Source organism: Dasypus novemcinctus, chromosome 8, assembly GCF_030445035.2.
Source record: "Dasypus novemcinctus isolate mDasNov1 chromosome 8, mDasNov1.1.hap2, whole genome shotgun sequence".
In the NCBI taxonomy this organism is placed as follows: Eukaryota; Metazoa; Chordata; class Mammalia; order Cingulata; family Dasypodidae; genus Dasypus; species Dasypus novemcinctus.
In genome coordinates this window covers 80,394,294-80,420,411 of record NC_080680.1, presented here as the reverse complement: position 1 = coordinate 80,420,411, position 26,118 = coordinate 80,394,294, and the positions used below count along the sequence as shown (strand labels likewise).

General features: G+C 48.0%; 2 protein-coding genes across 24 annotated transcripts in view; one reads left to right on the top strand and one right to left on the bottom strand.

Annotated features, from left to right (window-relative positions):
- The first annotated feature begins 906 nt into the window (after positions 1-906).
- On the top strand, positions 907-5,995 carry CIMIP2B (ciliary microtubule inner protein 2B). Of its 5 annotated transcripts, none has more exons than XR_009186845.2 (6): positions 907-1,021; positions 1,418-1,641; positions 1,731-1,942; positions 2,144-2,489; positions 2,741-2,897; positions 5,868-5,995. XR_009186845.2 is itself a non-coding variant. In XM_004457347.4 (6 exons), the coding sequence occupies exons 1-6, from the start codon at positions 966-968 to the stop codon at positions 2,827-2,829; spliced, it is 822 nt and encodes a 273-aa protein (XP_004457404.1). In that variant the 5' UTR covers positions 907-965; the 3' UTR covers positions 2,830-2,983. The 5 variants fall into 5 exon arrangements, 4 of the variants coding, with proteins under 4 accessions (XP_004457404.1, XP_004457405.1, XP_058158039.1 ...); XM_004457347.4 differs by lacking the exon at positions 5,868-5,995 and having other exon boundaries at positions 1,731-1,933; positions 2,144-2,195; positions 2,292-2,489; positions 2,741-2,983; XM_004457348.4 differs by lacking the exon at positions 5,868-5,995 and having other exon boundaries at positions 2,144-2,195; positions 2,292-2,489; positions 2,741-2,983.
- Positions 2,922-26,118, bottom strand: part of RUSC2 (RUN and SH3 domain containing 2) — a 61,099-nt gene continuing 37,902 nt past the window's right edge. For 3 of the 19 annotated variants that reach the window (XM_004457341.4, XM_058302048.1, XM_058302046.2), the window contains 11 exons: positions 13,531-15,624; positions 7,975-8,613; positions 7,566-7,739; positions 7,274-7,414; positions 6,499-6,575; positions 6,150-6,324; positions 5,954-6,059; positions 5,220-5,266; positions 3,945-4,782; positions 3,714-3,851; positions 2,922-3,630 (listed from right to left, as the gene is read on the bottom strand). In XM_004457341.4, coding sequence (XP_004457398.2) covers positions 3,429-3,630; positions 3,714-3,851; positions 3,945-4,782; positions 5,220-5,266; positions 5,954-6,059; positions 6,150-6,324; positions 6,499-6,575; positions 7,274-7,414; positions 7,566-7,739; positions 7,975-8,613; positions 13,531-15,556 — 4,563 coding nt within the window. In that variant the 5' untranslated portion in view covers positions 15,557-15,624 and the 3' untranslated portion in view covers positions 2,922-3,428. Of the gene's footprint in view, positions 3,631-3,713; positions 3,852-3,944; positions 4,783-5,219; positions 5,267-5,953; positions 6,060-6,149; positions 6,325-6,498; positions 6,576-7,273; positions 7,415-7,565; positions 7,740-7,974; positions 8,614-13,530; positions 15,625-22,222; positions 22,336-26,118 lie in introns of all 19 variants that reach the window. The other 16 variants (XM_071216840.1, XM_071216841.1, XM_071216845.1 and 13 more) reach the window with 10 other exon arrangements.

Sequence of the window (26,118 nt, the reverse complement as noted above, 5' to 3'; positions counted from 1 at the left end):
TACATTATCTTATTTGATCCTTACAGCAAATTGGTAAGTTGGGTTATTTTAACCTTCACATGAAAGTTTAGGGAATTTAGGTGCAGAGAAGTGAGGATGCTTCTTCAGAGAGGTTAAGATCTGCTCGAGGCCACAAGGTCCTAGGAGCCTATGACGGCCTGACCTCACACCTGTGCTCTTTCCCCTATGCCACCATTCTGGCTTCTTCATTGTTAGAGTCACAAAACACATCTGTGCACATTATTTGAGCCTTACAACTATAGCAGGGCAAGTGGTATTATTTGCATGTATAAAGGCAGACAGTGGGGTTCTGCGATATTAAATGACTTGTCTGAAGTCACATGGAACTTGGCTTTTGTAACTCCTACAGAGTGCATGCTCTGCTACACTGCAGAGTGTGCTGGCAGAGCTTGACATATTTGTTTAATGAATGATTCAGATTATAGTCAATGTTCAAGAAATAATTCTTGTTATATTTTTGAAAATAAATTTAATGTCGCTGGCTAGAGGTCTCCAGAGTCCCTTTTTTCCCTATCACCTGTCCTCTATCTTCATTCTCTGGGTGCTGGTCAGTCTTCTCAGAGACCCTCTTCCCAGACTTGACCATGACTAACGAAGCTACCTCTGCAGGAACTTAGGAAGGGAGGATAGTCTTCAGAGCCAGAGCCGAATGGGCCTAACAGTTTTTGCTCCCCACCCCCAATACCTTAGGGCTTCCTCAGGTCCTGGAATGGGGAGTTTGTGCTCTTCAGCCTTTGGGGAGTGCATTTGTCCTGGGGTAATAGACTAGCGAGCCTCTCTCCAGTTCTGCTGGCCTTGGCCCTGGCAGTCTCCAAGCTGGTGCCCACTCTCCCCGTCTCCTCCCTTAGCCCCACCTCCTTCCCCTGGCTCTGCCCCACAGTCCTGGACACAGCACACACAGCAGAGCCTCCCTCAAAGGGAAACAAAAGGAACTGCCTGTTCCCATGGCTATGGCCAGCGCCTTCATACCGAACCCTCAGAACCGTCGTTATATCCCGGGGTAAGACTTTGACTCCACGCACACCCCTGTTCGCTTTTGGGGGTAGGGGAATAGGGATATAGGAGTTGTGCTGCCTAAACCTTGTGGGTCAAGCGGTCAACATAAAGGTTTGGGAGGACCAGGCCTGGGTTATCTATGACGGCAGGAAAAAGGAAAGGCAAGGGAGTAGGGGTCGCTGGGCCTGTCACAAAGCTTTATGTTGTCTTCTCCATGGTAACAGGGGAACAGCAGACAGGAAGGAGTGAAGGCCCGGGCAGAGAGCTTAGAAATGCCTGTCCAAATACACACACATCTGAATCCAGGAAAGATCAGGGCTTCAGAGGTCTCTGCTTCTGTATTTGGGGATAGTGGGGCAATGGGGGCTCTAGGGGTGAATGGGTAAGTCCTGTGCTACAGGTATACTGGACACTGCCCACTACTTCGGTTCAGCATGGGCCAGACCTATGGGCAGCTGACAGGTCAGCTACTCCGAGGCCCTCCAGGCCTAGCCTGGCCCCCTGCCCATCGCACACTTCTGCCTCCCATTCGGCCTCCAAGATCTCCCGAAGTTCCTAAAGGGAGCCTACCTGTCAGGCGTGGGCATGAAAGGCTCAGCTCCAGCATGATCCCTGGATACACAGGTATGTACACAGGTATGAACAGGTGCTCCCATCCCAGAACAAGTGTCCCGAGTACTAAAAAAAGTCTCCCATGACCCCTGCCCACACAGGTTTTGTACCCCAGGCACAATTCATCTTTGCCAAGAACTGCAGCCAAGTCTGGGCCGAGGCTCTGAATGATTTTACTCACTGGCATGGAGAGCAAGGGAATCAAGAGCTGCCAAAGGAGGCCACAGGAGAAAAAGCCAGGGAGATAGACCAAGAAACCAAGCTGGAGCTAGAGCTAGAGGGAGAGGAGCCGGAGCTGGAGCAGGTGAAACCAGTGAGACTGAGGTGGTGGGTGGGAAGGGGGGTGGGAGTGGGGAGCCTTACCTTTGCTTGTCCAGGCCTCGGGGTGGTCACGAGTAGTGTGGCTGTGGGTCAAGGGATATGGGCTTGACTACCAGCTAAACCTCTCTGGGAGCTTGAGTTAGACTAGCACAGGGGCTGGGTTTGATAGCCCTACTTTTCATATCCTCACAAGGCATCCCCCTATTCCATGGATGACCAAGATCCTCGGAAGTTCTTCATGTCAGGTGAGAGGAAGGGGTTAAAGACCAAAGGCACAGGGAGGCTCTTGACTCAGTACCTCCATCTCCCAGGAAGTCTTGACTCTATCTCCATTTCCCCAGGCTTCACTGGCTATGTACCCCGTGCCCGCTTCCTGTTTGGCTCCAGCTTTCCTGTGCTCACCAACCAGGCACTGCAGGAATTTGGGGAGAAGTACTCAGGGAGCAAGGGCCAGAAGGATCCCAAATACCTCCCCCCACTTCCAAGGACCTACCCTCAGAACCTGGGCCTTTTGCCTAACTATGGGGGCTATGTGCCAGGTGAGGAGAGCCCCAGAGGGAGGCTGTGGGACGGGAATGTTTGTGTGGGGTGGGTGAGTGGGGGTGCTTTGGGGTTGGAACCAAGAGATATGGGAAGAACCTCAGATTATATGGCTCATCTTCACTAGTAGAAAGAAAAGGAAACAGGTGGCTCAGGGTGGGGTGTTAGGGCCAGATTTTGAAGGGCAGCTTAGAGGGTCTAGGCTTTCCATGCCACTGGCTACCCATGACAGACTTTCTTGGCCACACAGGGTATAAGTTCCAGTTTGGCCACACATATGGGCATCTCACCCATGACGCTCTGGGCCTCAGCACCCTCCAGAAGCAGCTCCTGGCGTAGACACCTGGACTTCAAATTCTCCCTTTCCTTTTCATCCTATCCTAGCCATCCTTCTGGAAGGAAGAGAGGTGAGGGATGCAAAGAGAAACTGGTTTGGAGGCTGAGCACCTTTTTTATTAATAGGTGTAATAAATAAATAAATACATAACCAGAAGCCTGGGCTCCTTCTCCCTCTTCTGATGACCAGGGCACTGCCACCACCTATTTACAGCTGGGGGGCTTAGGGATCTGCCCCAATACTGTTACTCATCCTCATCACCGCCTGGCTCAGGAACCCTGCCGATGGACCTTCTGGCCACCTCCCTCCATAGGGACTTGCTTACACCCAAGGAAAGGTTGGCCAGAAGGGCCAGGGAAATCCTGGCAGCTCAGTGCTGCATCCCTGCCCTCCTTTCCTGGGTGGAGGTCTGGACACGGTCACTGGGACAGTTATAAGGGAGTAATTAATACTGAGCCCAGGGAGCAGGTGCCAGCCACAGGGAAATGTGGCCCCTAGCTCCCAGTCTACTCTCTGTAGCCAAGCCAGCTGGGTTGGGAATGCTCAGGCTCTGAGTCTGGGGGTTACGATGGTCCCTGAGGCCACCAACATGCACAGGGCCTTAGTTTTGGCTGCTTCCAGGGACTGGACTTGGAGTTGGGGTCAAGGTCACATAGGCCAGAGGCACCAGGCCAGTGTCAAGGCCACGGCTGCAGCGCAGCCAGTCTCCTCCGGCTGGCCCCAGCACTCGTAGGATGTCTCCCTTGTGGAAGCTCAGTTGTCCTGGGCCTGTGGCCACATGGTGGCAGAGTGCCTGCACCTCGCTGGGGAAACAACAAATGGAGGTCAGAGAAATCCCCCCTAAAGCCAAACCCAGCCCCCCAATCCTTCCACAGCCAGGGCTCACCATGGAGGCTTGGAAGGCAGGGCTGGAGAGAGTGGCTCCTGCAGGATCTCCTTGGGCTCTGGCTCCCGGCGGGCACCCATTGTATGAGCTACTAGTTGGAACATGGACTTGTCCAGGCTCAGCCAGTCCGAGGGCAGCCTAGGAACAGCAGTGAGGGCGCTGGCTCTGTCCTGCCCTGGCCCAGCTCAGGCTCCCCCACTCCCTCCATCTATACCATGCGCTGGCTCTCACCTGTTTGTGGGCCGGGCCTCCCTCTGAGCTTTTCGGGAACCAAAGAGGTGTCCCCACCTGATGACCCCAGGTGAAGACTCTGGGGTCCCTTCCTCGTTTGCTGCTGGGGGGGCAGTGGGCCCCTCTCTCTCACGACTGCGTCTCAGCTCAGCCAGCACGGAGTCAGGGGGGCTCCCCATCCAGAAAGGCCAGCCCCTGTCCCGGCCAAAGGCCTCCTCGGGGGCAGGGCAGGCTTCTGCCCCCTCCACTACATCCTCTCTGGGGGGTGGAGCCTGGGGAAGTCCCCAGCCTCCTGACCCTTTCTTTTTCTCACTGCTGCTGCCTCCACTGCTGCTGTTGCTGCCACCACGGGGGAACCTCGAACCCTCAGTGGTGCCATCAATGTAGACCTGGGAGCTCTGCATGAGCTGGTACCACCAGCCAGCCTGCCCACTTCGGGCCCACTTTCCATGCCCTGAGCCCCCCACTGCCTCTGCCGCCTCTTCTGTGTCCTCCTCGTCCTCCTCTTCTTCTCCACCTTCTGGGGCACCCACACCCTTGACCCGCTCCCCATGGTCTGCCCTGTCCATGTATCCAGGGCCCTCCTGGTCCCGGGCCCGGGCCAACTGCAGTGTTGAGTGGGCAGAGAGCAGCAAGTCCTGGGACACCCGCAGCAGTTCCTTGTGCTGCCGCTGCTGCTGCCCACTTTGTAGCAACCGGTGCTGGAACAGCAAGTCGAGGCTGAAGGGCAGCAGGGCCAGGGGCTGTAGCAGCAGCAGCAGCTCCTCAAAGAGGGCAGGGCACACCGTATGAGCTGCACTCAGGAAGCCCCAGGGCTGGTAGTGGGTCTGGATGATATCTAGGGGAGAAACAGAGAAACTGATCCACACGGGGAAGCAGAGCCTGACCTGAGTGTGGGACTATGAAAGGCAACCTGGGTGCAGTCTCTGCATATTTATCTTTTACAATGCACTTCATATCTTTTATAATGTATATGAGGCCTCTGGAAGTTTTGCAGTGCATGAACTCCAGAACCAAAAGGGGTGTCCCAGAGCTCCGAGAAGGGTGTTAGGGCGCCTGGCCACCCTGACTTCCAGATTGCCTGGGTACCCTGCCGACTCCAAGGCTCTAACTCCAATCAGGAGCTGGGGGAGGATTTGGGTAGAAGCCCAAAGCTTTGAGGACAGAAGCTTGTGTGGTCCCTCCCCACTGCCAGCACTTGAAAATAAAGCTATGCTTCCCTCTTTTGAGCCCCTCAGGTCTGGCCTGCAAAACAGGCAGGGTTCTGGGCATTACCTTCATGGTTATAGAGGTGGTTAAACCAGAACTCCAGGGACCGGATGCTGTAGGGAGACAGGTGAGGAGAGTTGAGTCTTGGGTTGATAGAACCAGATAATAAGGAACAAGAAGACAGGTGCAGGGCAGAGGTAAAGATGGCTATCTCCCTTCTATGGCAGGGATGCTACTTGTTTCACTTCATGTCATTTAACTCTGGAAAGTCAGTGAGGTTATGGGGGGTGAACATGCAATTCACAGGCCAATCCCTTCCTCCTAGAATGGCACTAGTTTGCACAAGACTCATGTAGTCAGGGGAGCTACTAGGAAGAGTGCAGGGCAGCTCAGGGCCAAACGGGATGACCTAGGCCCATACTTGAAAAAGAAAAGCACTGTGATGGGGGTCCCCACATGGATGTAGGGTGAAGCAGGATTTGGAAGCAGGACTGAAACTGAGAGAGGTTCAGGGTTTACAATATCCAGAGAAAGTGAAATACCAGATTAATTTCCAAATACGCCAGGCTATGGATTTGTAAAAGCAGATGACTAGTGATCAGTGCAGTAGGAAACGAATGACCTAAACTGAGAGAGGCTGTATGTAGCTAGGTGGGGAAAGAGCGAGCCTGAGCTCTGGCCACAGATCCTGCAGCTCCACCATTTCTGTCTCAGTCTAGAGAGTTGGTTCCTCAGAGGAGGCAGAGCCTGAGGTAAAAGGCCCGTTGTCTGTGGGAGATCTTGCAGCTGTACACACTCACTTGAGCAGGCCGAGGATGAAGGCATTGAAGCGCATGGTATGACTGGTGAGCTCCGGGAATTGGCTGACTTTGTTGTAGAGGCCGTGTAGGACCTTGGTGGATGGGCCTGGGAGGAAGCCAGGGTTGGAGGTCACATCACCAATCTCTGAAACCCTAAATTCAGCCCGGGGTCCCCGTCTTGCCACCCAGCACTTACCGAGCTGTGTGGAAGCCTCAACCACACTCCACGGCATGTTCCTCCGCTGCCCGATGATGACGTCCAGCACGAAGGCCTTGAGCCCATCCTCCAGCACAGCCCGGACGGCAGGGCACAGGTACTTGAGAACCAAGTGGCCTACATTGGGGCTCACAGAACTGTTTCCTAGCTTTGCCTATAGGTGCAGATAGAGAAGTGCAGGAAATCATTTGTAGCCTGAACTTGGACCTCTCTTTTAGCCCTTAGGGTTCTCCTAGGTACCCAACTCTGGGCTCCAATTGCAAGAGAGCAAAGGAAGGTAATAGTTCAGAACAGGTGAGGACTCAGCTCACCACATTTTCTTGCTTACCTTTACCCCAGGGTCCCGGCTTGTACCAAAATGGGCCACAATGAGGTCCACAGCAGTGTTAACAGCCTTTACCAGCCCTGTAAGCAAGAATTTGGTGATTTGGTATGTCAGCTCCGTGAGCAAGTCCCTAGCCAGCTTGGCTGGGGCTGAACCCTCAGTGGGGAGAGGGCTGGGCTTTCACACCTATTCTCACTCTCTGCCTGCACATGGCCTCATCAAGACATCTATGCCTTGGTCCTTTCCCCTTCTTACCCGGTTCTCAGGCTCTTCCCATCTTCACCTCCCAGCCTGGACCCACCTCAATGATAACCTTGTCAGGACCTGAACTTCCTCTCTTCCTTGCCCTCTATTCCAATCCTGGATCAAGCCACTATCAGTCTTCTCCACTCAGAAACCATTGGCTGCTCTTGGAGAAAATCCAGTCACTCACATCTGTGCCAACAAGGGCACTTCTTTGTGTCCTGTCAGCCTTTCTCCTATGCCCTCAACTGCCCTAGGTTCTACCACCTTCCTCCTCACTACCCATAGATAATCTTGTCTCCTACTCCACACAGAGAACAGAGGCCACTGGTCATGAATTCCTTCAACTTCCCTCTTCCTCCAGAAACATTCTTATGTGACAGACATCCTCCTTCCTGTCCTCAATGTATGTGCTTTCCAATTCCTTCCCAGGTCTTAAGGTAGGGAAATATTCTGGAGGGCTAGATAGTAAGGCAACAGGCACGGAAAGGAAGTGACCACAGAATCCTTGGTCTGAGCCAGGGCTTATCGTCACCTTTTTTCTGAAGCAGGTCAATGGAAATGGCTTCTGAGTTGCCATCTGGGGACAGACAAAACTCAGCTGGAGGCTTCTCAGTCAAGGAAAAGGGATCTTGGAAGTCAGGACAGGTCAATGGTAATGGCTTCACCACTTGACCTGGAAAGAAGAGGAAAATCAATCCTGAGCAACTCCCAGTTCTGTGCCTCATGCCTTCTGAGGTGTGTTCCTTCAGGAGGAACCCCTTCTCTAACCCTTCCCAGCCATGGCCAAGCCTGCCAAAGGTGTCCTGGGGACCTTGCCCACATACCATTCAGATGGCCAGCAGCACTGAGGGAGCCAGGGAACTCAAAACTGGGGTTTCTTCGAGCCAGCCGAGCCTCCTGTGGCCTTCGGTCTAGGCTCCCTGCCAAACCAGGTGGCCCCAGTGGGTTCTTCCTCCTGTATTCCCGCCATTTGAGTGCTTGAGGGGACAGGTGGTTGGCTGGGAGAAGAAGAGATTTGAAGAAGAGACAGAGAGAAGAGAGTCAGCAGAAGATAGCACTTCCCAATCTACCCAATAGGCCCATATAACACTTTAGGGTTGGGAGTGTATAGATATTATCCACAGATGTTGGGGGAAGAGACAAAAACATTTTGACTTCTACCCCAGGCTGGTGTATAAGAAACCATTCAAAGGGGAGGCAGCAGTGCTTGGGGTGGGGAGGTGGAGCTCATACCGTTACTGGGCCTGGTGGCCATGCTACCCTCACCACCTCCCCGGGCCAGGCTTTCTGCTCGGCTGAGGCCAGATCTCCAGGACCCCAGAGGTGGCAAGCTTCCTGTTCCATGGAGTCGGTACTCAGCCAAGGTCAGTATCTTCTGATCCTCCTTCTGTGGCTTCTGGGAGGTGGCAGGTCGGGCAGTAGGACAGGTGTGGCTCCATGGAGGTGGGCTTTGTGTGGTTGTGGCCTGATCAGGGGGAGGGGAGCACGAAGTGGAGGCAGAAGAGTCAGTGCTAGGTCCAAAGGGGCCAGCACTCCGGATAGGGGAGTAGCTGCCCAGGGGCGAAGGCCGTGAGGTCTCGGGCTCAGGCCCAGCTTTCCTGGCACCCCTGTCAGTGATTTGGAGGGTGGATGTCAGTGGCTCCCCTGAGGGAGCTGGGGCTGGGGCTTGAGCAGTGGTAGCAGCCACTGGGGCAAGCTGCTGTGCACGACTGCAGCCCGAGAGAGTGTAGAGCTGGGAAAGGCTGTGGAGGGCCCGGGCCTTGGCCAACTGCTTGGGGAAGTGGTGCTGGAACACGAAGGGCTGAATAGGCAGCGTCGTTGGCCTCTGCTCCTTGCTGTAGCGAAGGACTGGTCGGCTCTCAGCACCACCCCCTGTGACAAGAGGGATGGAGAAGGAATCAGCACACAGCCATTGAAACCCATGTGAGAAGAAGCAAAGAGATGACACCCACAGGGGAAGGGGACAAGATGGGCAGGATCTGGGTTGTAGGAATTGAAGAGGGTGGGGGTAATCCAAATTTGTGGAATGTGACATTGTCCCCCCCCTTCTAAAATCTTTTCTTATTGTTTTCATGATACTGAACTGTCTTGTGCCTCCTGACTGTTCAGCCCCTCTTCATTTTCTTAACTCCAAAGGGGGGTGTAACTTAAGGCTCACTTACATCTCGCTTATACTTCCTTTTTTGCATTGCTTAAGTCAGACTTCTACACAGACAACTCAGGACTCCACAGCTTGAGACCTTTCATCTTGATCTCTAGATCATTCTGCTTTTAATTAAAACTTGCTATTTTAAATCCCATTACCTTTCTCCTTTTCCCTGATGACTTCATTTCTGTCAATGGCAGAACCACTATTTTCTTTGTTTCTAAGTCCTAACACACTTGGAGCCAGAGTCACAGATGTTCAGCGTCAAGATGTTATTTACCTCAAGCTTTTGCTCATCATCTATTCCACTCAAGTAGGCCTATTTCACACTTGAGCAAATCTAACCATAATAAAATATTTCTTATAGTTGTAATCAGCCTTCCTGTTATCCCTACACACCCCACTCCCACTCTTTCATGCTCCTGGTCCTCTCCTGTTCTTTCTGCCAATCTTCAGATCAATGTCACTCAACATCTGGGGCTCAGAACTAATCACGAAACTCCAGGACACCGCACAGTGGGGCTGTCTGTGTATGGACTGTGCTTCCCGTGAAACCCTGTGCGTACTGTAGACAGCTGAATGAGCAGAAGGTGGCGCTGCAAGCATTCCCATGGCCTAAACCTGTGGGTGTGGCTCGCCGGCACCAGTAGCTCAAGGACTGTGTGAGGCAGGAATTGGTATTCTAACCTGACATATCAGGAAATCTGAAATTTAGATTTAAGTCATTTGTCCAAGGTCACACAATTAGGGAGGGGCAGAGCTAGAACTCTGCCTAACCCAGAATGTGACTTTGGGACCAATGCCCTTTTTACCACACTACAGAAGAAATGGCATCAGGCGAGATTTCCTTGATCCCTCATCTTTTTCTGTTTACCTTGGTGTGCTGTAAGGGGAAGGGGGACCACAATCCCATTAGCGATGTGTTTCAGAAGCACTTCCTGGGGACCTTTTCAAACTATACCCTTCTGTTATCCCTGGGTCAGTCCACAGAGAGCAAGCTGTATCATTTTTCCTTGTCATATTTTGTCATTTTCCTTGCTGACTATGCTCCATACTTCCTTTTTGTCCTTAAACTTGCCAAGCTCATTACCATCCCAGAGCCTTTTGTGCTGTTGTTCCTTCTGCCTAAAGTCTTCTCATCATTCAGGCATGAGCTTAAATGTCAGTCACCTCCTCAGTGAGACTCTCGGACAACACTGCCCAAAATAGTGCCCACCCCAGCCCCTCTGGCACATCACATTCTATCCCATCATTCCAACCATCCATCCATCCATCCACCCACCCAACTGCCTATTAATTATTTTTTGAACATTTCAGAGTAGGTTGCATACATCATGATCCTTGAACACTTAATACTTCCATGCACAGTGGGACAAAGGTATTCACTTAAGTAACCACTTTACATATAGTTATCAAGTTCAAGAAATTTAACACTGATATAAAGCTTACAGTCCACATATCAATTTTTTCATTTGTCCCAATAATGTCCCTTTGAGCCTCCGTTAATAGATCCTGTCCAGGACCACATACTGCATTTAATTGTCATTGTCTCTTTAGTTGCTTGTTCTTTCTGTCTTTCATTGTGGAACCATTACCCTGTTTTGCTTTCTTCTTACCACTTTTCACTATCTTATTTATGTATTTATTGTCTCTTTCTCCTCACAAGAGGTCCATAAAGGAAGGGATCTTACTATATTGTTCAATGCTGAATTCCCAGTGCCTAGAACAGAGCCCTGGTACACAGTAGGTACCTGATAAAGATTTTTTCCCCTGATAAAGATATGTTAAATGAATGAATTTCCCCTGTCATCCTCTAGTTCAGGCCATTTTCACTGTATCTGATATCTTCTTACATTAATCGGCTAGCTTTCTAAAATACCAATTTAACTCTGTCCCCTATGGCCCCATTACCCACAGCAGAGTGTCTCATCTCTTCAGCCAGGTAGGTGCCCATACCTGCCAGAAATTAGGCTGCTCTCCCCTCAAACTTCCAAGGAATAAATGCCATCCTTATTTATGCGACTCTTCCCACCCATCCCCATCTTTAAGCATACTGCATTTTTCCCACTGGGAATATCTTCTTCCTTTCCACTTATTTAGATACCAGTTATTTTTTCAAGACTGAGCTGATCCTAGCTGACAGATTAGGTCCTCCCAGCCTCAGCTTTATTAATCCCCCCTATATAAAGTATGTCTGAATTGGGTTATTTATTCCTACTTAAAAATAAATCCTCCCTGCTAAGTTCCCAGGATAGGGTTTGAGGCAGAGGAACAAGATCAGGGAAAAGGGAAGGGCCACTGTGGGTAATGTGTCTTAGTTCTGCCTTCGGGAATAAAGTTTTCTCATTTCTGATGTGGCGGCCCTTAAAAAACTGTAGACAGAGACCATTCACCCGAGTCTGCTCGTCTCCAGGTGGAATAGTTATAGTCTTCCAGTTCCTTCTTAAAATGGAATTGGACGCTGTATTGCAGGTGAGCACTAACTGGTTCAGAGGAGTGGGCGACTATCAACTCCTCCCGCTGGATTGTATGAATGAATCTTTTTTAATTTTTTGGAAGCTTTTCCAAACTGCTGATTCATTCTGAGTTGGCAGTCAATCAAATATCCCAAAGCAAGGCAAGTACAGCTCACATACCAAACTTCATATTGGTCCTTGCTTCTTTAGTTTTGTTCCTTCAGATTTGGTAAGATCTTTCTGAATCTTGATTCTACCACCAAGGATCTCAAAGAACCTTCTCTGCTTCTTACTGTCACTCCCAGATTGGATCAACCTGCCTCTTCTTTCTTCATTAAATTTTTGATTAAAAAAAAAAAAGTTGTACATAATCAAGAGAAGAGCCCTGTGGTAGGTCACTGGAGACTTACAGAATAGAGTGGCACCTTAGTATGAAAAGTCTTATCTGATAGAAAAATGGACTGGGATTGCCCTTGTCCTCAGAATGCCAACCAGGGCACCCTGCCCAGGTACACTCACCAGAGTCTGCAGTCTCAAAAGGGAGTCGAGTTCCCAAGGGCTCTGGCCAATCCCTGCTGCCTCTGACCCTACCTCCTCACTAGAGCCTCCCTTCTCTCTTACCCACAAGGGCGGCTCCTCTGTGTATTTAAGGAGTATGATGACTTCCGCCTTCGAGGATCTGTGATCTCCATAACAGCAGGGGTAGGTAGTACCATTTATGTTTTTTTAAATCTCTTTGCAGAGTCAACAGACCCAATCTAAGGCTGAGGACATCTGTGGGGGAATTTGCTGTCCCTGCTTTAAATCTCCTTTACTTCTAAACCCTCTGAGACCTGGCTTCTGTCCTCTCTGCTCCCAGATGTTGCTTTCAGGATACTTCAGACTTATCTCAGACACTTTCTTTTCAGAATTCATTTGGTTGAACCTAACCTAACTCTTTTTTGAAACTTTCTCCTTTGAAACATCACTCTCCTGGTTTTCCTTCTACTTTACTGGCTAATTCTTCTCAGTCTCCTATGAGAGTTGCTCTGCTTACCCCTTAAATGACAGAATCCCCAGGCCTCTGTCCCTGGTCCTTTTATAATTCCACACATCCTCCTTTGTGGTTCTCATGCACTCACACGACTTCAATGACCACTTTTTTTCAGATGACACTCAGATCTACATAGTAGCTTCCTGTCCTCCAGGGAGACACCCCGTCCTATCCATCACTAAAACGTAAATCAAAACATGTCACTAAGCTGTTCAAACAAACACAAATGCTACTTCCCTGATTAACATCCTTCAATGGTTCCATTCCCACCCCACTATGGCTATAGGAAATTATTTGCAGTTCCTGGAAAATATCATGCTATACCATGTCTCTGTGGTTTAGTATAGTCAACCCTATGAGCCTCTCCCAAGTCTCCACAAAGCCTACTCCTAATCATCTTTCTAGACTAGGCTTAAATGTGAGTTGTATTAGCAGATCCTCCCTGACATTTCCCCACATAGAGCAGTACCACATACCACCATCTTTCTATTTTAATGATCTGTTTGCTTTTCTGTTCCCATACTTAGTCTGAATTTCTTGAGGGCAGCAACTGTCCCTCTCATCTATCACCCACTTAACGTAGGGCATGGTATAAAACTTTAAAATTAATAAAATAAAACAGGAAAAGAGCTGCCCTTCACTACTTGCAGCTTAAAGGCCAGGTGTCAAGTCTCAGCTCTTTGGAAAGGATCTATAATCACTGATCAAAGAATGAATGTCACTCACACCCAGTATGGTTTGGTTATTGGACATATCCTTCGGCTGTACATTAAGCAATACAAATTCCTAAATGTCCAAATGGAACTCATACCTTGTTTCTCCTTCAGTAAATCTATTCTGTGTTTACAATTTCTAGCCATGCTATCTATCAACATCTTTCCAGTCATCCAGGCTTAAAAAATCACAATCTTTTGAGTATATCCTTTTTAAATACATCAGTCTCTAAGTCCTGTTGATTTTATCTTCTTAATGTATTTTTTCATCTTCTATTCCCCTTTTCCCTCTATTTTGACCATAGAGCATGTCCTAGACTGGAAAGATGATAGCTCTAGGTTGAGGAATGTCTAGTGGTATGGATGGGGTGGTTGTCAGGGACCTATCACTGAGGAGGCCTCACCCTGCTTCCAGTATTCTCCAGCCCCAAGGTTCCTTACCGTCAGCTCTAGCTCTTGCATCCCTCTGGGCATGGCTGTTTGCTGGGCTCCCTGGGAAAGCAGGCCCTGGATCCATCAGATGGGCCAGGGGGCCTTGCCCGGCAGCTCTGAGGCCAGCAGGTGGCATCTCCCTGGACTGGGGATCCTGACAGATATCAGTGGACCAGGGGTCTGGGCCAACTAGGTCCATGCCTGGTCCCAAAGGCATGGGTGGTAGGCTGTGGCTACAGCAAGCGCCTTCATCCGGTGGGCCCACCCTATTTTGTCGGGCTTCTTGGATGGGTGAGAACTCCTGGGAGGAGTCCCCAACGCTCAGCCGAAGTGGTGGGGAGCCAGAACCTGGAGCCTTCTTCCGGCCTTTGGCTAGCTCAGCGAAGGAGGTGACCCGCCTGGGTGGGGAGCTAGGCCCAGCCAGGCCTGCAGGGCCCTCACTCAGGCGCACCGGGCAACTCAACATGCGTTCCAGTGAGCCCAGGCGGACAGGAGGGCTGCGCTCAAGGCTGCGATCATAGCTGCGAGAGCGCTGGCGTCCAGTGCTAAGGTTGGGGGGTGAAGTATTAGTGTACACTTGCCCCTCAATCACACTGGAGCCTACGGAAACTGCTGCTTCTGCTGAGCCCACTGCCTCTTGTTCCCCTGGCTGGACTTCAGGCTTCTGGAATAGATAATACTCAGAAGGCTGGCTAGGGCCTGGATCTGGGCCACGGCCTGGTGTGGGGCTTATCTTTGTGTGTTCCTCAGAGCAGCTGGTGATGGAAGAGCCAGCTGGGCTTGGGGATGATTGGGAGGACAGGTCACAGGTGACAAGTTTATAGTAATTCTGTGTGGCCACAACAAGACGGGCCTGACTCTGGAAGCAGGCTGTGAGGTCAGCCACCGCTGGGCAGGGCTCACAGTGTGGGCGGTAGGAGTTGCAGTTGGCATCGAGCTCAGGAGATGAGGCATGAGGACAACCATAGCCCCCTTCCTTTCCTCCACTGTCAGGGTGGTGGGACTCACAAGACATCTTAGACTCAGCTGGGGAGGGCTGCAGGTCCAGGTAGAAGGCGCCAGGGTCTGAGTGGCTGCAGAAGGAAGAGTCGCTGCAGGACTGCAGGGCAGAGTTGAGATTGGCACGGGAGTTGCCATGCATCTTGTTGTAAAGGGTGCTGAAGGTGACCAGCACACCGTCTGAGCTGTTGCAGGAGGAGTCACTCACATAGCCCATGGACTGGTCAGCTGCCTCGGACTGACTGGATGTGCTACTGCAGCGGCAGTGCTGGGGTCCTGAGCCCGAGCATCCAGGGTTCCTTGGGGATTCGTCGGAACTGAGCTTCCATTCCTGGTCAAAGGAAAAGCCCGAGGTATCACTGGCTCCACCCCCACTGCCACTCCCACCAGGCCCCCCGCACTCATCCAGCTCCATGGTCTCTGCTTCCAGCTCTGGTTGGCAGCAGTGGCTAGTGCTGCCCTGTCGGGTATCCAAGGTCACCACGGGCTCCTGTTCCTGTCCCTCCACCACTCCAGCCCGACTGCGCGTTGCCCCCCATGGTCTGCCTACTCCCTGGCCAGGTGGTGGCAGCTGGAAAGAGGAGAGATGGAAGGTGGGCTGACCAGCTCCATGCAGGTGGAAGGACTGCTGGGTGGCCCTGTCACCAATGCCATCTTCATAAAGATCACCAAGTCCTGGCTCACCCACACCCTCCTGCAGCAAGAAGGGATTGTGTCTCTTAGGGGCCCCCAGGCCTCTTCCATCCCGACCCCTACTCTTGGTGCTGTCTGCAGACTGTGTAGATCCCCCTGGAGCAGAGTGCAGACTGTTGTAGAGCAGGGAGTCAGCTTGTCCTAGGTCTTGATCAGGCTGGGTGATGCCCAGCTCAGGTGGGCAGAAGGGATTGGGTCTTGTGCTCCCACCACCTCCACTTGCCCCCCCACAGCACTGCCTGTCTGGGACTTGACAGTGCACCAGGGGGATGTGGTGGACGATGAGGGTCTCTCCAGTCAGCTTTGGGGGACTATCCATTCTGGAAAGTTCGAACAAGGGCATCAACAGCACCAGACACTGCCCCCGGAGCCCAGTGGGGCAGTACACATTTCATCAGGAGGGCTTGGCACCTGGAGAGAGAGGGAAAGAATGGGAACCCAATGTCACCTCCCTGGAAGCCAGGGACATGCCCTTCCCCATATCATTTTTGGATGGAGAAGAGCCCAAGCGAAAACACTCATAGTCAGGATGGAGCTCCGACAACACAGCTTCGTGGGATGCCATAACTCTCTACATTGCATAGGTCCAGCTCCTGAGTTCCCCCTTCATTTTAATTTCACCAGGGATCCATTTGTAACAAAAGGCCAGGCACCTTTTAATGCTACATATGAAGGTCTGAAGATCTCACAGATAGCATTTTCCCTTCTTTCTAGAACTCTGTCCTTAGCAGTACCAAAAAAAGTATAAATAGTGACATCACTAGGAAAAAATCATCTAGGATGTCTTAGAGTGCTGGGCACTGAGGGGATAAAGAGATGCCTTAGACACAGCATGTAAGTTTACAGACTGGGGAGTAAAATCCTGAATAATATATCATGGACCCATAGCAATAAGCTATAATTTTGTAAGGAAAGTATTTTTAAATATACGGTATCACTTGACCAAGTGACTGCCACCTCTGATACCCTTTTTCCTTCTTTGAACCCACAAATATTTCCCTTTCTTGATGGCTGTGGGCCACGCTTACCATCCTTACTATGCTTATTATTGTCACTACTGAGACAAAATTGGGCATTAGGGTAAGTGCAAGTATGGCTGGTGCCAACCTCTTCCTCCTCAGTGGGGTGTGTGTGGGGTCTCTTTTGAACTCTTTTGTATCACTCAAGCACAACATCATGTAAGGTCTTACAAAATGAGTGGTACAATATAGTCTTAATATCTGTCTAGCTCAGGGTATGGATGTCCTGAAATGTTCCAATTCTGCCCAGCTTTAGCCTAGAGCCATCACTACTAGGATTCCCTAGAAACAGTCTTCCCTTCCCAGTTTTACCTCTGATATGCTAAAGTAAATTTCTCTTCCTTAAGGTCTACTGGCTCCAAAGACACATCCTGAGCTTCTCTTTGGTAGTCTGTGGCATAATGACCTCCTCAGGAATGGTCTCTCGTGCTTCCAAGCTCAGGCCCCAGCAGTCTTCATCTCCTTAGTCTCTTCATCTCTACTTCTCTTAATTCATTCATTTCTCTTCCTTCCTTTTCTATTCCTGTCTTTTCCTTCTACCTATCCTGAGCACAAATCCCCCATTGTGTTTCTCATCATTTAGTTGAGCCCTTGAGAGCACAAGTTCCTGAAAACTTAACTCATTTAGAACAGAGGATCGAAGCTATTTGTGTGTACAGTAAAGAGCTAGGTGAGTCACACATGCTCAAGAACATGAAGAGGCAATACATCAAAGAAAAAATTCAAGTGGCTAATAAATATATGTGTGAAGGACAAGGTATGAAAACAATTATTTGTATTAAATACATTAAAATTTAAAAACAAGCATTTACAATCTTTCTTCTTCTTCCCCTTTCTGAGAGGAAGGCTCCTTTGTTGGGCTTCCAAAACTTTGTGTGCTGAATAGGTAACAGGAAGAGATGGAGAAAGGTAGAAACTAGAAAGGCTCAATTGAACTACAAGATTAAGGGTTATAGAAGAAAATAAATGAGTAAATTTTTGTTATTGGATTAGGCAGTGGTTTCTTAGATATAACATCAAAAATACAAGTGACAAAAGAAAAAAATAGAAATAAAAGTCTTTGTGCTTCAAAGGACTCAATGAAGTGAAAAGACAATCCACAGAATGGAAGAAAACAAAAATATTTGCAAATCATATATATGACAAGGAATTTCTATGCAGAACTCTTACAACTTTATAGACATATAGCCTAATTTAAAAAGGAGCAAAGACATTCTTCAATGTATACATACAAATGATTAACATCATTAGTCATTAGAGAAGTACAAATTAAAAAATCACATTGAGATATTGTTTCATGCCCTAGGATGACTAAAATTAAAAAAACAACAGACGGTAACAAGTGTTAGTGAGGATGTGGAAAAATTGGAACCCTCATACACTGCTGGTGGGATTGCAAAATGGTGCAGTGGCTTTGGAAAACACTGGCAGTTCCTCAAAATATTAAAGTTGCCTTATAACCCAGAAATTCTACTTCTAGATGTATACCCAAGAGAAATGAAAACATTTATTCACACAAACATTTGTATATGAATGTTTACAGAAGCCCAAAAGTAGAAACAACCCAAATGCCCATCAACTGATGAATGGATTAAAAAATGTGGCATATCCATATAATGGAATATTATTCAGCAATAAAAAGAAGTGTTAATGCATGCTACAACATGACTAAACCTCTAAAAGATTGTGCTAAGTGAAAGATGCCAGTCACAAAAAGTTTCTTCCTATGGTATTGTATGATTTCATTCAAAGGAAATGTCCAGAAGATGCAAATCCACATATAAAGTAGATGCATGGTTGCTAGGGGCTAGAGAGCTGGGAAATGGGGAGTAATTTTTTGGAGTGATGAAAATGTTCTGAAATCAGACAGTGGGGCTGGTTACCCAACTCTGTTAATGTATAAAAACTACAGAATTGTAAACTTTAGAAGCGTGAACTTTATGGTATGTGAATTATATCCCAATAAAGCTGTTAAAAGTTTTTAAAACAGGAAAAAAAGATTAAGGTTTATAAGAGTAAGGAAGAGAAACAATGGAGGGTTGAGCAATGGAAGGAGATGGGTATTTGTGGAGACAAGATGAGAACGAGAAAAGAGAGGAGCAGCTGTCTTAAAGTATGGGATGTTATGGAGAAAGATAAAGAAGAATTTTAGGAAGTTTCCTATGAGATACATGAGATAATTTTCTCTTCATTTCTTCTCTCCATCTCTTCTTCCTTCAAGAAAATCTTGGGCTCAAATATATATGCTACAAGGACAGCAGAAAGTTGGAAAGTTGGGAACACCCCAAAATTCTAATAATCGATAAAAAACATATACAGAACAGAGTATCATTTAAAAAAATGGTGTGTTAATATGATTATTGACACACAATGATGTTCATAGAATTTTAAGTGAAAATAGCAGATTATAAACAGCATGTACAGCCAGATGCCATTTTTGTAAATAAATATATTTCTATATGCATGGAAGAACCTCTGAAAGCACATACAAGAAAATGTTAATGGTTGAGAGATTTTGGATTTTTCATTTTATTCTGTTTTACTGTATTTTAGAATTTGTATATATGACCCATCATGTGCATAATTTAAAGTTGTTTTTGTTTCCTTTAAAAGCCACAGACACCAATGGGATGGGGGCTTGGGGCTTGGAGCTGGGGCCTTTCCTTTCATATAATACTGAGTTTCCTGAGGCCTGCACTGAAAGGAGTGTAGAGCATCCAAGCTACAGTCATCACGTGATCTTCATTGGGAACTATTTTTTTTCCCTTTTAGATCACCATTTTCAAGAGGCATTTGCAAGTATACACGCATAAGAATTTATGATTCTGACCCACAAAACCATTACTGGGACATGCATGCATACACACAGAAAACACAGTGACTCATGCAGAGTATGGAACGCTGGAAGAACAAATGGATATGGGAGGTGAGGCAGGACACTTTGGCTGGAGGGCACTGACAGTAGTATTATAAAGTTATTTGTCTCCCAGACTAGAATGCAGTTTCTTGAAGTTAGAGTGTGTGACAGTTGACTCTGTGTCCCTAAACTCTCTTACGCAGTGCTTAGCACATGGTAGGTACTCAGTTATTTGCTGACTCTTATTTTACTCATTTTAAAAATTGGGTTGTTTGTCTTTTTATTATTGAATGGTAGGAGTTCTTTATATATTCTAGATACAAGTCCTTTGTCAGATATGTTTTGAATATTTTATTCTAGTTTGTGGCTTGTCCATTTATTTTCTTAATGGTGCTTTTAATGAAATAGAAGTTTTAAATTTTGATGAAATACAATTAGCATTTTTTTTAAATGGTTAAAGCTATCTGTGTCCTATCTTTGCCTATCCTTGGATCATACAGAAATTTTCCTCTAAAAGCTTTATAATTTAAGCTTTTACATTTAGGATTGTGTCAAATTCTATTTTAAGTGTAAAACTCTTTCACTGATTGATTTTATTTTATAGCTTTGTATTTCAGAGAAGGTCTTATTCCTACTTGATTGCCACACAACCAAGGGAAATATCTCCCAGACAACTCCAATTCAGCCAACTAAAGTCAAGTTCTGTAGATACCTCATGAGCTTTGTATTCATGCATAGCCCTCCTTACCGTCATATTTTACAAAGCATTTTTTAATGTCTGCCTTCTCATTGATCCTCACAACAACTTACCAAAGTAGAAAGCCCATCTTCATTTTAAAAGGCTAGGAAAATGGCATCCAGAAAAAAATGACTTGCCCAAGATCACTCAGTGAATAAATGATAGAATTATGATGGCACTCAGGAATTCTGTTGACCTTTCTTCTTGACTAGTTAAGAATGTAATGAGAATATTTTGTACATATGACTTGATTTCAAACACCACAAAGAACATTTACTGAGAGCATATCTCATATTTCTTTCTGGGAGTGACTTGTTCTTTATCAAGACAAGTTTAATACCGTGGTCCATAGGCTCTACTAAGGGTGAAGAGAAAACAAGGAGGTGGAAAATCTCATTCCAGATTCTTTTGTACTATAATTAAAAGGAGAGACATGGGGGATGAAGATGAGGAATAGGGGATTCAGAATAGAAAGTGGAAGAAAGCTCTCAAAAGATGGACCCTCTAGCTAAGCCTCTCAAATAGGTTGTGGAGTGGCAAGTTTCCCCAGCATAAGGTTATGAAGTCTAGCTCCCTAGAATCAGGAAAGGCTTTTTATGAGAGCCCTTTCTCAGCCTTAGTCCCAAAAGGGTGTCTCTTGGACTATCATAATAATAAATGATGATTGTTGAGCATTGCCATGCCAGGTGATTTACATATACTACCTCTAATTTCACTGTCATCTTTTTTTCTTTTTTTTAAAATGTTACATTCAAAAAATATAAGAGGTCCCCATAAACCCCCACTGCCCTCCACTGTCACCTTTTAAAGGAGGCACAATCATCCCCATTTTACAGATGAGAAAACTGAAGCTTAGAAAGAATAAGTAATTTGCCCACTATTACTCAGCTGATATGGGATTCAAACCTAGGCCTGCCCAATTTTTGACCTCCGCTTCCTCCCAATTCTTAATTCTTTTAATTACATTAACTGTCCCCCAAAGAAAATGATCAGGGCTATACCCTCTTCCTAAAGTCCCTGCATTTACCCTGCTACCAGGGCAGGTGCTTTCTACCTTTCCTGGGTAGGACCACATTCCAGCCTCACTTGTATTGTTTTTAACAGTCCCTCTCATATTACTGTCCCCATGCTCTTCAATTCCCCCTTCTGTCCCAGTTCCTAGTCCTCATTTTCTTGCCTCATCCACAGATCCCAAACCCCTTCTCCCTTCTCTGTAGTTCACATCCCTAGACAGCTTCCTGGCCACTAATACCCTCCCACAGCTTCCTAGTGTATTCCTCAACCACATATTTGTATAACAAGGAATTGCACTTATATATTTTTGAATTTTCCACCAAAGAAGGTGGTCAGTGGAAATGGGAATTTAAGGAACTTTTTCTCCCTGCTCAGCAACAGGGTAACTTGGGGCAGAAAAATGTTCTAAAACTCCAGAAGAAAGGATGAACCACCCCCCCCCCCCCATCTTCAGTCATCATTGTCTTTCTGCCAGACAAAGAACCCCTTCCCTTTTTTTCAGCCTCCTGAAGAAGGATGGGTACACAATGGTACTCAGTTGCCTCTCTCTAGTGATCAGACCTTGACCTGAGATCCTAATGAGGAGCATCATCATCAATAGGACTGATAACCTTTCTCCTGTCTGGATCCTCTCTTGGGCAGAACTGAAGGGAAGAGGGCAGGAGGGTGGATTCAGAAGTGTCAGCTCAAGCTTAGGTTTCTTCCTGCCAGGAATCTAAGTCTGAATAAGAAGGCTGATTATAACAGGCCAGGTACTCTAGGCATCACAGTGACTGCCCCTCCTCCCCCCTGTACACTGTGGAGCCACTAGATCAACATTCTTCCTTATTCCATCCTTCCCTGAAGCCTGGTGGCTCGCACAGCACCAGAAGATATGACGTGTGTCTCTGTGCACACATGTATGTGTGCGGAGGGAAAGGATGGGCTTGATGCTTCCCAGCCCCTCCTTTTGAAAGCTGTGTAGTCCCCTGCATGTTCTGCATTATAAACTTACAGTAGCTTTAGGGGTGTTCCCTCCCATCAGGTCTTTGTCTCTAGATCTGACCCCCTCCAGTCTGACCCAAACCTTAACAGCTTCGCTAGAAATACCAGCAGAGAGCTTTGAACCAAAAGCACAAGGATTTTGGAAAAAGGAAGGAGGGGACCTTGTGCTTCTAGACAAAATAGCATCAGCCCAAGCTTCTGCTTTTCCCCATCCCTGCATCGCAGCCCAATGTATGCATGGATGAACTTGTCTAGTGGTACACTAGCTCTCACACTTTCTTGCTCTCGCTCTCTCTGGAAGACAAAGACAGCCCTGAGGAACCAGGGCCCAAATGTGCTGATCGGTTATCCTGGCGGCTCTGCCCTGCCCCTCCCCCCAGTTCCGCTGAGCCCTACCTCTTTAAGGGGCCTTGATCTGTACCTGGAGGCTTCTGGTCCTTCTGCACTCCGACCAAGCTCCACCGTGACAGTTCCAGCTGAGGCGCCGTTCCGTGGGACCACAGGGGGATCTGGGAAGATTTCCTAAGATTTGATTTCTGCTAATACAATGGCATCGTTGCTAATGCAGGGAGGCTGCGCAATCCCAGCCCCAGTATCCTTGCTGCTGCCGCTGCCGCTGCGGTGACGTTGCTGCTAAGGGAAGGGGGAAGGGAAAAGAGCAGGCATGCCCACAGGACGGCCGCCCAGCCTCCCTCCCTGCCAGTCCCTGTGGGCCCGTTCGCCCAGGAAGGGGGAGGGTAGAGAAAGGAGTCAGCCACACAGGGCTGTCCGTGCTGGAAGATGGAGCACTCTCCAGGCAGCAAAGGAAAAGCAGGGGGAGCTGGGCCTAGTTCCTCTCTTGTCCTTAGGAGTCTCAGGGAAAAAGTCTGGGCAGAGGCTTAGAGCTTCCTTCCTTCCTTAGGCCCCTCCTATTAGATCTTAGTCAGAAACCTCTTCCTCCTCTTTTCATCCACTTTGAATGACTCCTTGTTTTCCAGTTTTTGCCTCACACTAGGATTCCAGACTAGCCTTAGGATGGAGCAGCCAGCCTGGGACTGGGCTCCTGAAGCCCTGAAGGGAGGCTGCAGGGACCACACATCATTCTACCAGCAGCCCCACCAAGCTCAGTCCTTGGACTGAGGACTGTGCTTTCTGGGGTGTGCCTTCTCAGAAAACGGGGTTGTTTCAGTAAAAGGAGAAATTGGGTCCTAGGTAGGGTCTGTAGGCAGGGGGTAGTGAGTCTGAGGACCAAATTGGTTGAGGAACCCCTTTCCAACACAGGGTCCAATTCAGTTCCCTGAGCTGGAGCTGGAGTCGGAGCTGGAGTAGAACCTGCCTCCCTTCCCCTTTTCCTTCCCCCTCCCCGCCCTGCTGTTTTTGCTGTCTGTGTGCTGTGTGATATTCTGTATCTATTTCTCCTTTTGTCTTCCCATCTTTCTTCTCTAAGATTCACTGGGATTTGATCCTGGCAACCTCTGATACAGAGAAAGGTTCCCTGTCAGTTGTGCCACCTCAGTTCCTGGTCTCTGCTGCACTTCACCTTGACTCTCCCCTGTGCTTCTCTTTTGTTGTGTCATCTTGCTGCGTGACTCACTTGCGTGGGTACTGGCTCACCTGCGGGCACTCAGCTTTCTGCACGGGCACTCAGCTTGCCATGGGGGCACTGGCTCACCACACAGGCACTCATGTGGGCACTCGGCTCACTGTGTGGGCACTGGCTCACCATGCGGGCACTTGCATGGGAATTCGGCTCACCACATGGACACTTGGCTGGCCACGTGGGCACTAGCTTGCCTTGCAGGCACGCTTTCTCTTCTTTTTCACCAGGAGGTCCCAGGGATTGAACCCAGGTGGTAGGGGGAGGCCTTATCACTTGAGCCACAGCTGCTTCCCCCACATCAGCTTTTGATCAGTGCTAAGCCGATCTTGCTGGGGCTAGTGGGGAGGCAGAGTCCCTTTAGCTACCCTCAGGGGCTGGGAAGCCTATCTCCATAGGGGAAAGAAGGCTCTGGAAAGGGAGTGGTCTCTCCTAGGCCACAGAAAAATATTAGTTCTGCTAGTAGACCTTCAGAGCCCTCTGTGCCTTCCCTGCTTCACCCTCCTCAGGTTCTAGGCCAGTTCTGTGAAAATAAGTAAACAGTAGAAGCCACAGCTAGAGTCAGAGCTGGTTATATGGCATGTAGCAGTACTTCTGTCCAATTCATGCCACTGCTCCCTGCTGCTATCCCTGATCACAGAGCTGGTCTCAAGCTGGGCTGGACCCCCAAGGACTTGCCCTGCCTGGGGCTCCTCCCAGTGTTCACTACAATATGGACTCCACAGCCAAGTCCTTAGAAAGAAGCCTTGGGGGAAACCACTGGCCAGAACCAAAGCAGCTACCTCTCAGATCAGGAAATGTTTTCTTTCCCCTTACTGCTTCAATTCCTTGTGAGACCCATGGGACTGCTGAGGCCTTGCTGCGCTGAGCTGAATTGTAGAGAGGGAACAGAAGTGGCTTAAGAGCCAGAAGCCCTATCTCTAACTTGAGAGGCCATAGCCCCTTAACCCTACAAAGCAGGAAACAATGAGGAAGTGAAGGAGGGTGGGAGGCTGCTGGTTATAAATCTTACTACTAGAGTTCCTCTTAGGGATGTTGAAAGGAGCAGAAATGGTATCACTGCACCTCCCTCTCCCCTAGCTGATACAGACCACAAAGAGTGTTGGACAAGCATCTATAGGTGGGGCACCAGCCTTTATGATTAAGCGTGTGGTGTTCTAGCTTCTTATTTTGAAAGCTCTGGGCCCAGAGCCTTTGTCCCTGAAATTTCTAGAGAGCCAATGTTTGGGAAATGTTTCCAATTGCCTAAGAAGAGTGGTAGCTCTCATACTTTCAGTGCTTGGCTTACTTTACCTCAATATAGACCACATTGTCACCAACCATCCCTGCCAAAGTCCTGTAGGGTTTTTGATGAAAGATCAAATTATTTTCCAGCCAGAAACAAAACGCAAATATTGCCATATTATAAATCCTCAACTGCCTCCTAACTAGTCTCCCTACTTGCAGTTCACCTTCTGGTACTTCCAGATTCATCTCCTTAAGGCACCATCTTTCTTCATCATGCCACTCTTCCTACTCCTTTTAATAATTTCCCATTACCCAGAGAATCAAATTCAATCTCCTCATTTTGACTTTCAATGCCCTCTGTCTTGGCTGTCTACTCCCTCTCCACCCATCTTACTTTTTATAGCTTATCAATAACTTAGTCCTTCAAACCTATTCCATAAGCTCATTTCCATTCAGCTGCCTTTGTTTCATTCAGATTCTCCTGCCTTTTATACTTGGCCTTCCTCAGAATTATTCAGAACCTACAAGGGTCCAGATCAACTCCTCCAAGTTTTCCTTGATCATCCCAGAGCCAGAAATGATTTTGTCCTCTGAACTATTCCACAAACACTGAGGAAGTAAACATAGGATTGTCAACTTCTCACATTGCCAAGTAGCATCATTAAAAAACAAAACAAGGGGAAGCGGACTTGGCCCAATGAATAGCGCGTTCGTCTACCACATGGGAGGACTCTGGTTCAAACCCCAGGCCTCCTTGACCCGTGTGGAGCTGGCCCATGCACAGTGCTGATGCGTGTAAGGAGTGCCCTGCCATGCAGGGGTGTCCCCTGCATAGGGGAGCCCCACGCGCAAGGAGTGTGCCCCCTAAGGAGAGCCGCCCAGCATGAAAAAAAGTGCAGCCTGTGCAAGAATGGCACCGCACACACGGAGAGTTGACACAGCAAGATGATGCAACAAAAAGAGACACAAATTCCCGGGCCGCTGACAACAACAGAAGCGGACAAAAAAGAACACACAGCAAATGGACACAGAGAACAGACAACTGGGGCAGGGGTGGGGGGGAAGGGGAGAGATAAATAAAATAAATCTTTAAAAAAAAAAAAAACAAAAAACCCCCCACTTATATCAACTATCATCATCATGAAAGAAAACACAATGTCATTATATTTTTCTCATTTCATTGCATACGGATATGAACTTCATCAGACATTACATTAGTCCATGAAGGTTTTGATTAAGTAAATCATGTGTCACATAACATGGTTATTGTTCTTTTTGCATATCTGCCTTAATGTTTTTTCTAGATTTCAAAGTCCAAGTTATATTCATCAGTTTCCCCAACATCCAGCATGTAAGACAGTATCATTTTTTAAGATTTATTATTTATCTCCCCCTCTTGCAGCTTTTTAAAAAAAAATGCCTTTTTTTTTTAAAAAAAGACTTATTTTATTTATTTCTGTGCCCTTCACCCCCAACCTTGCCCCAGTTG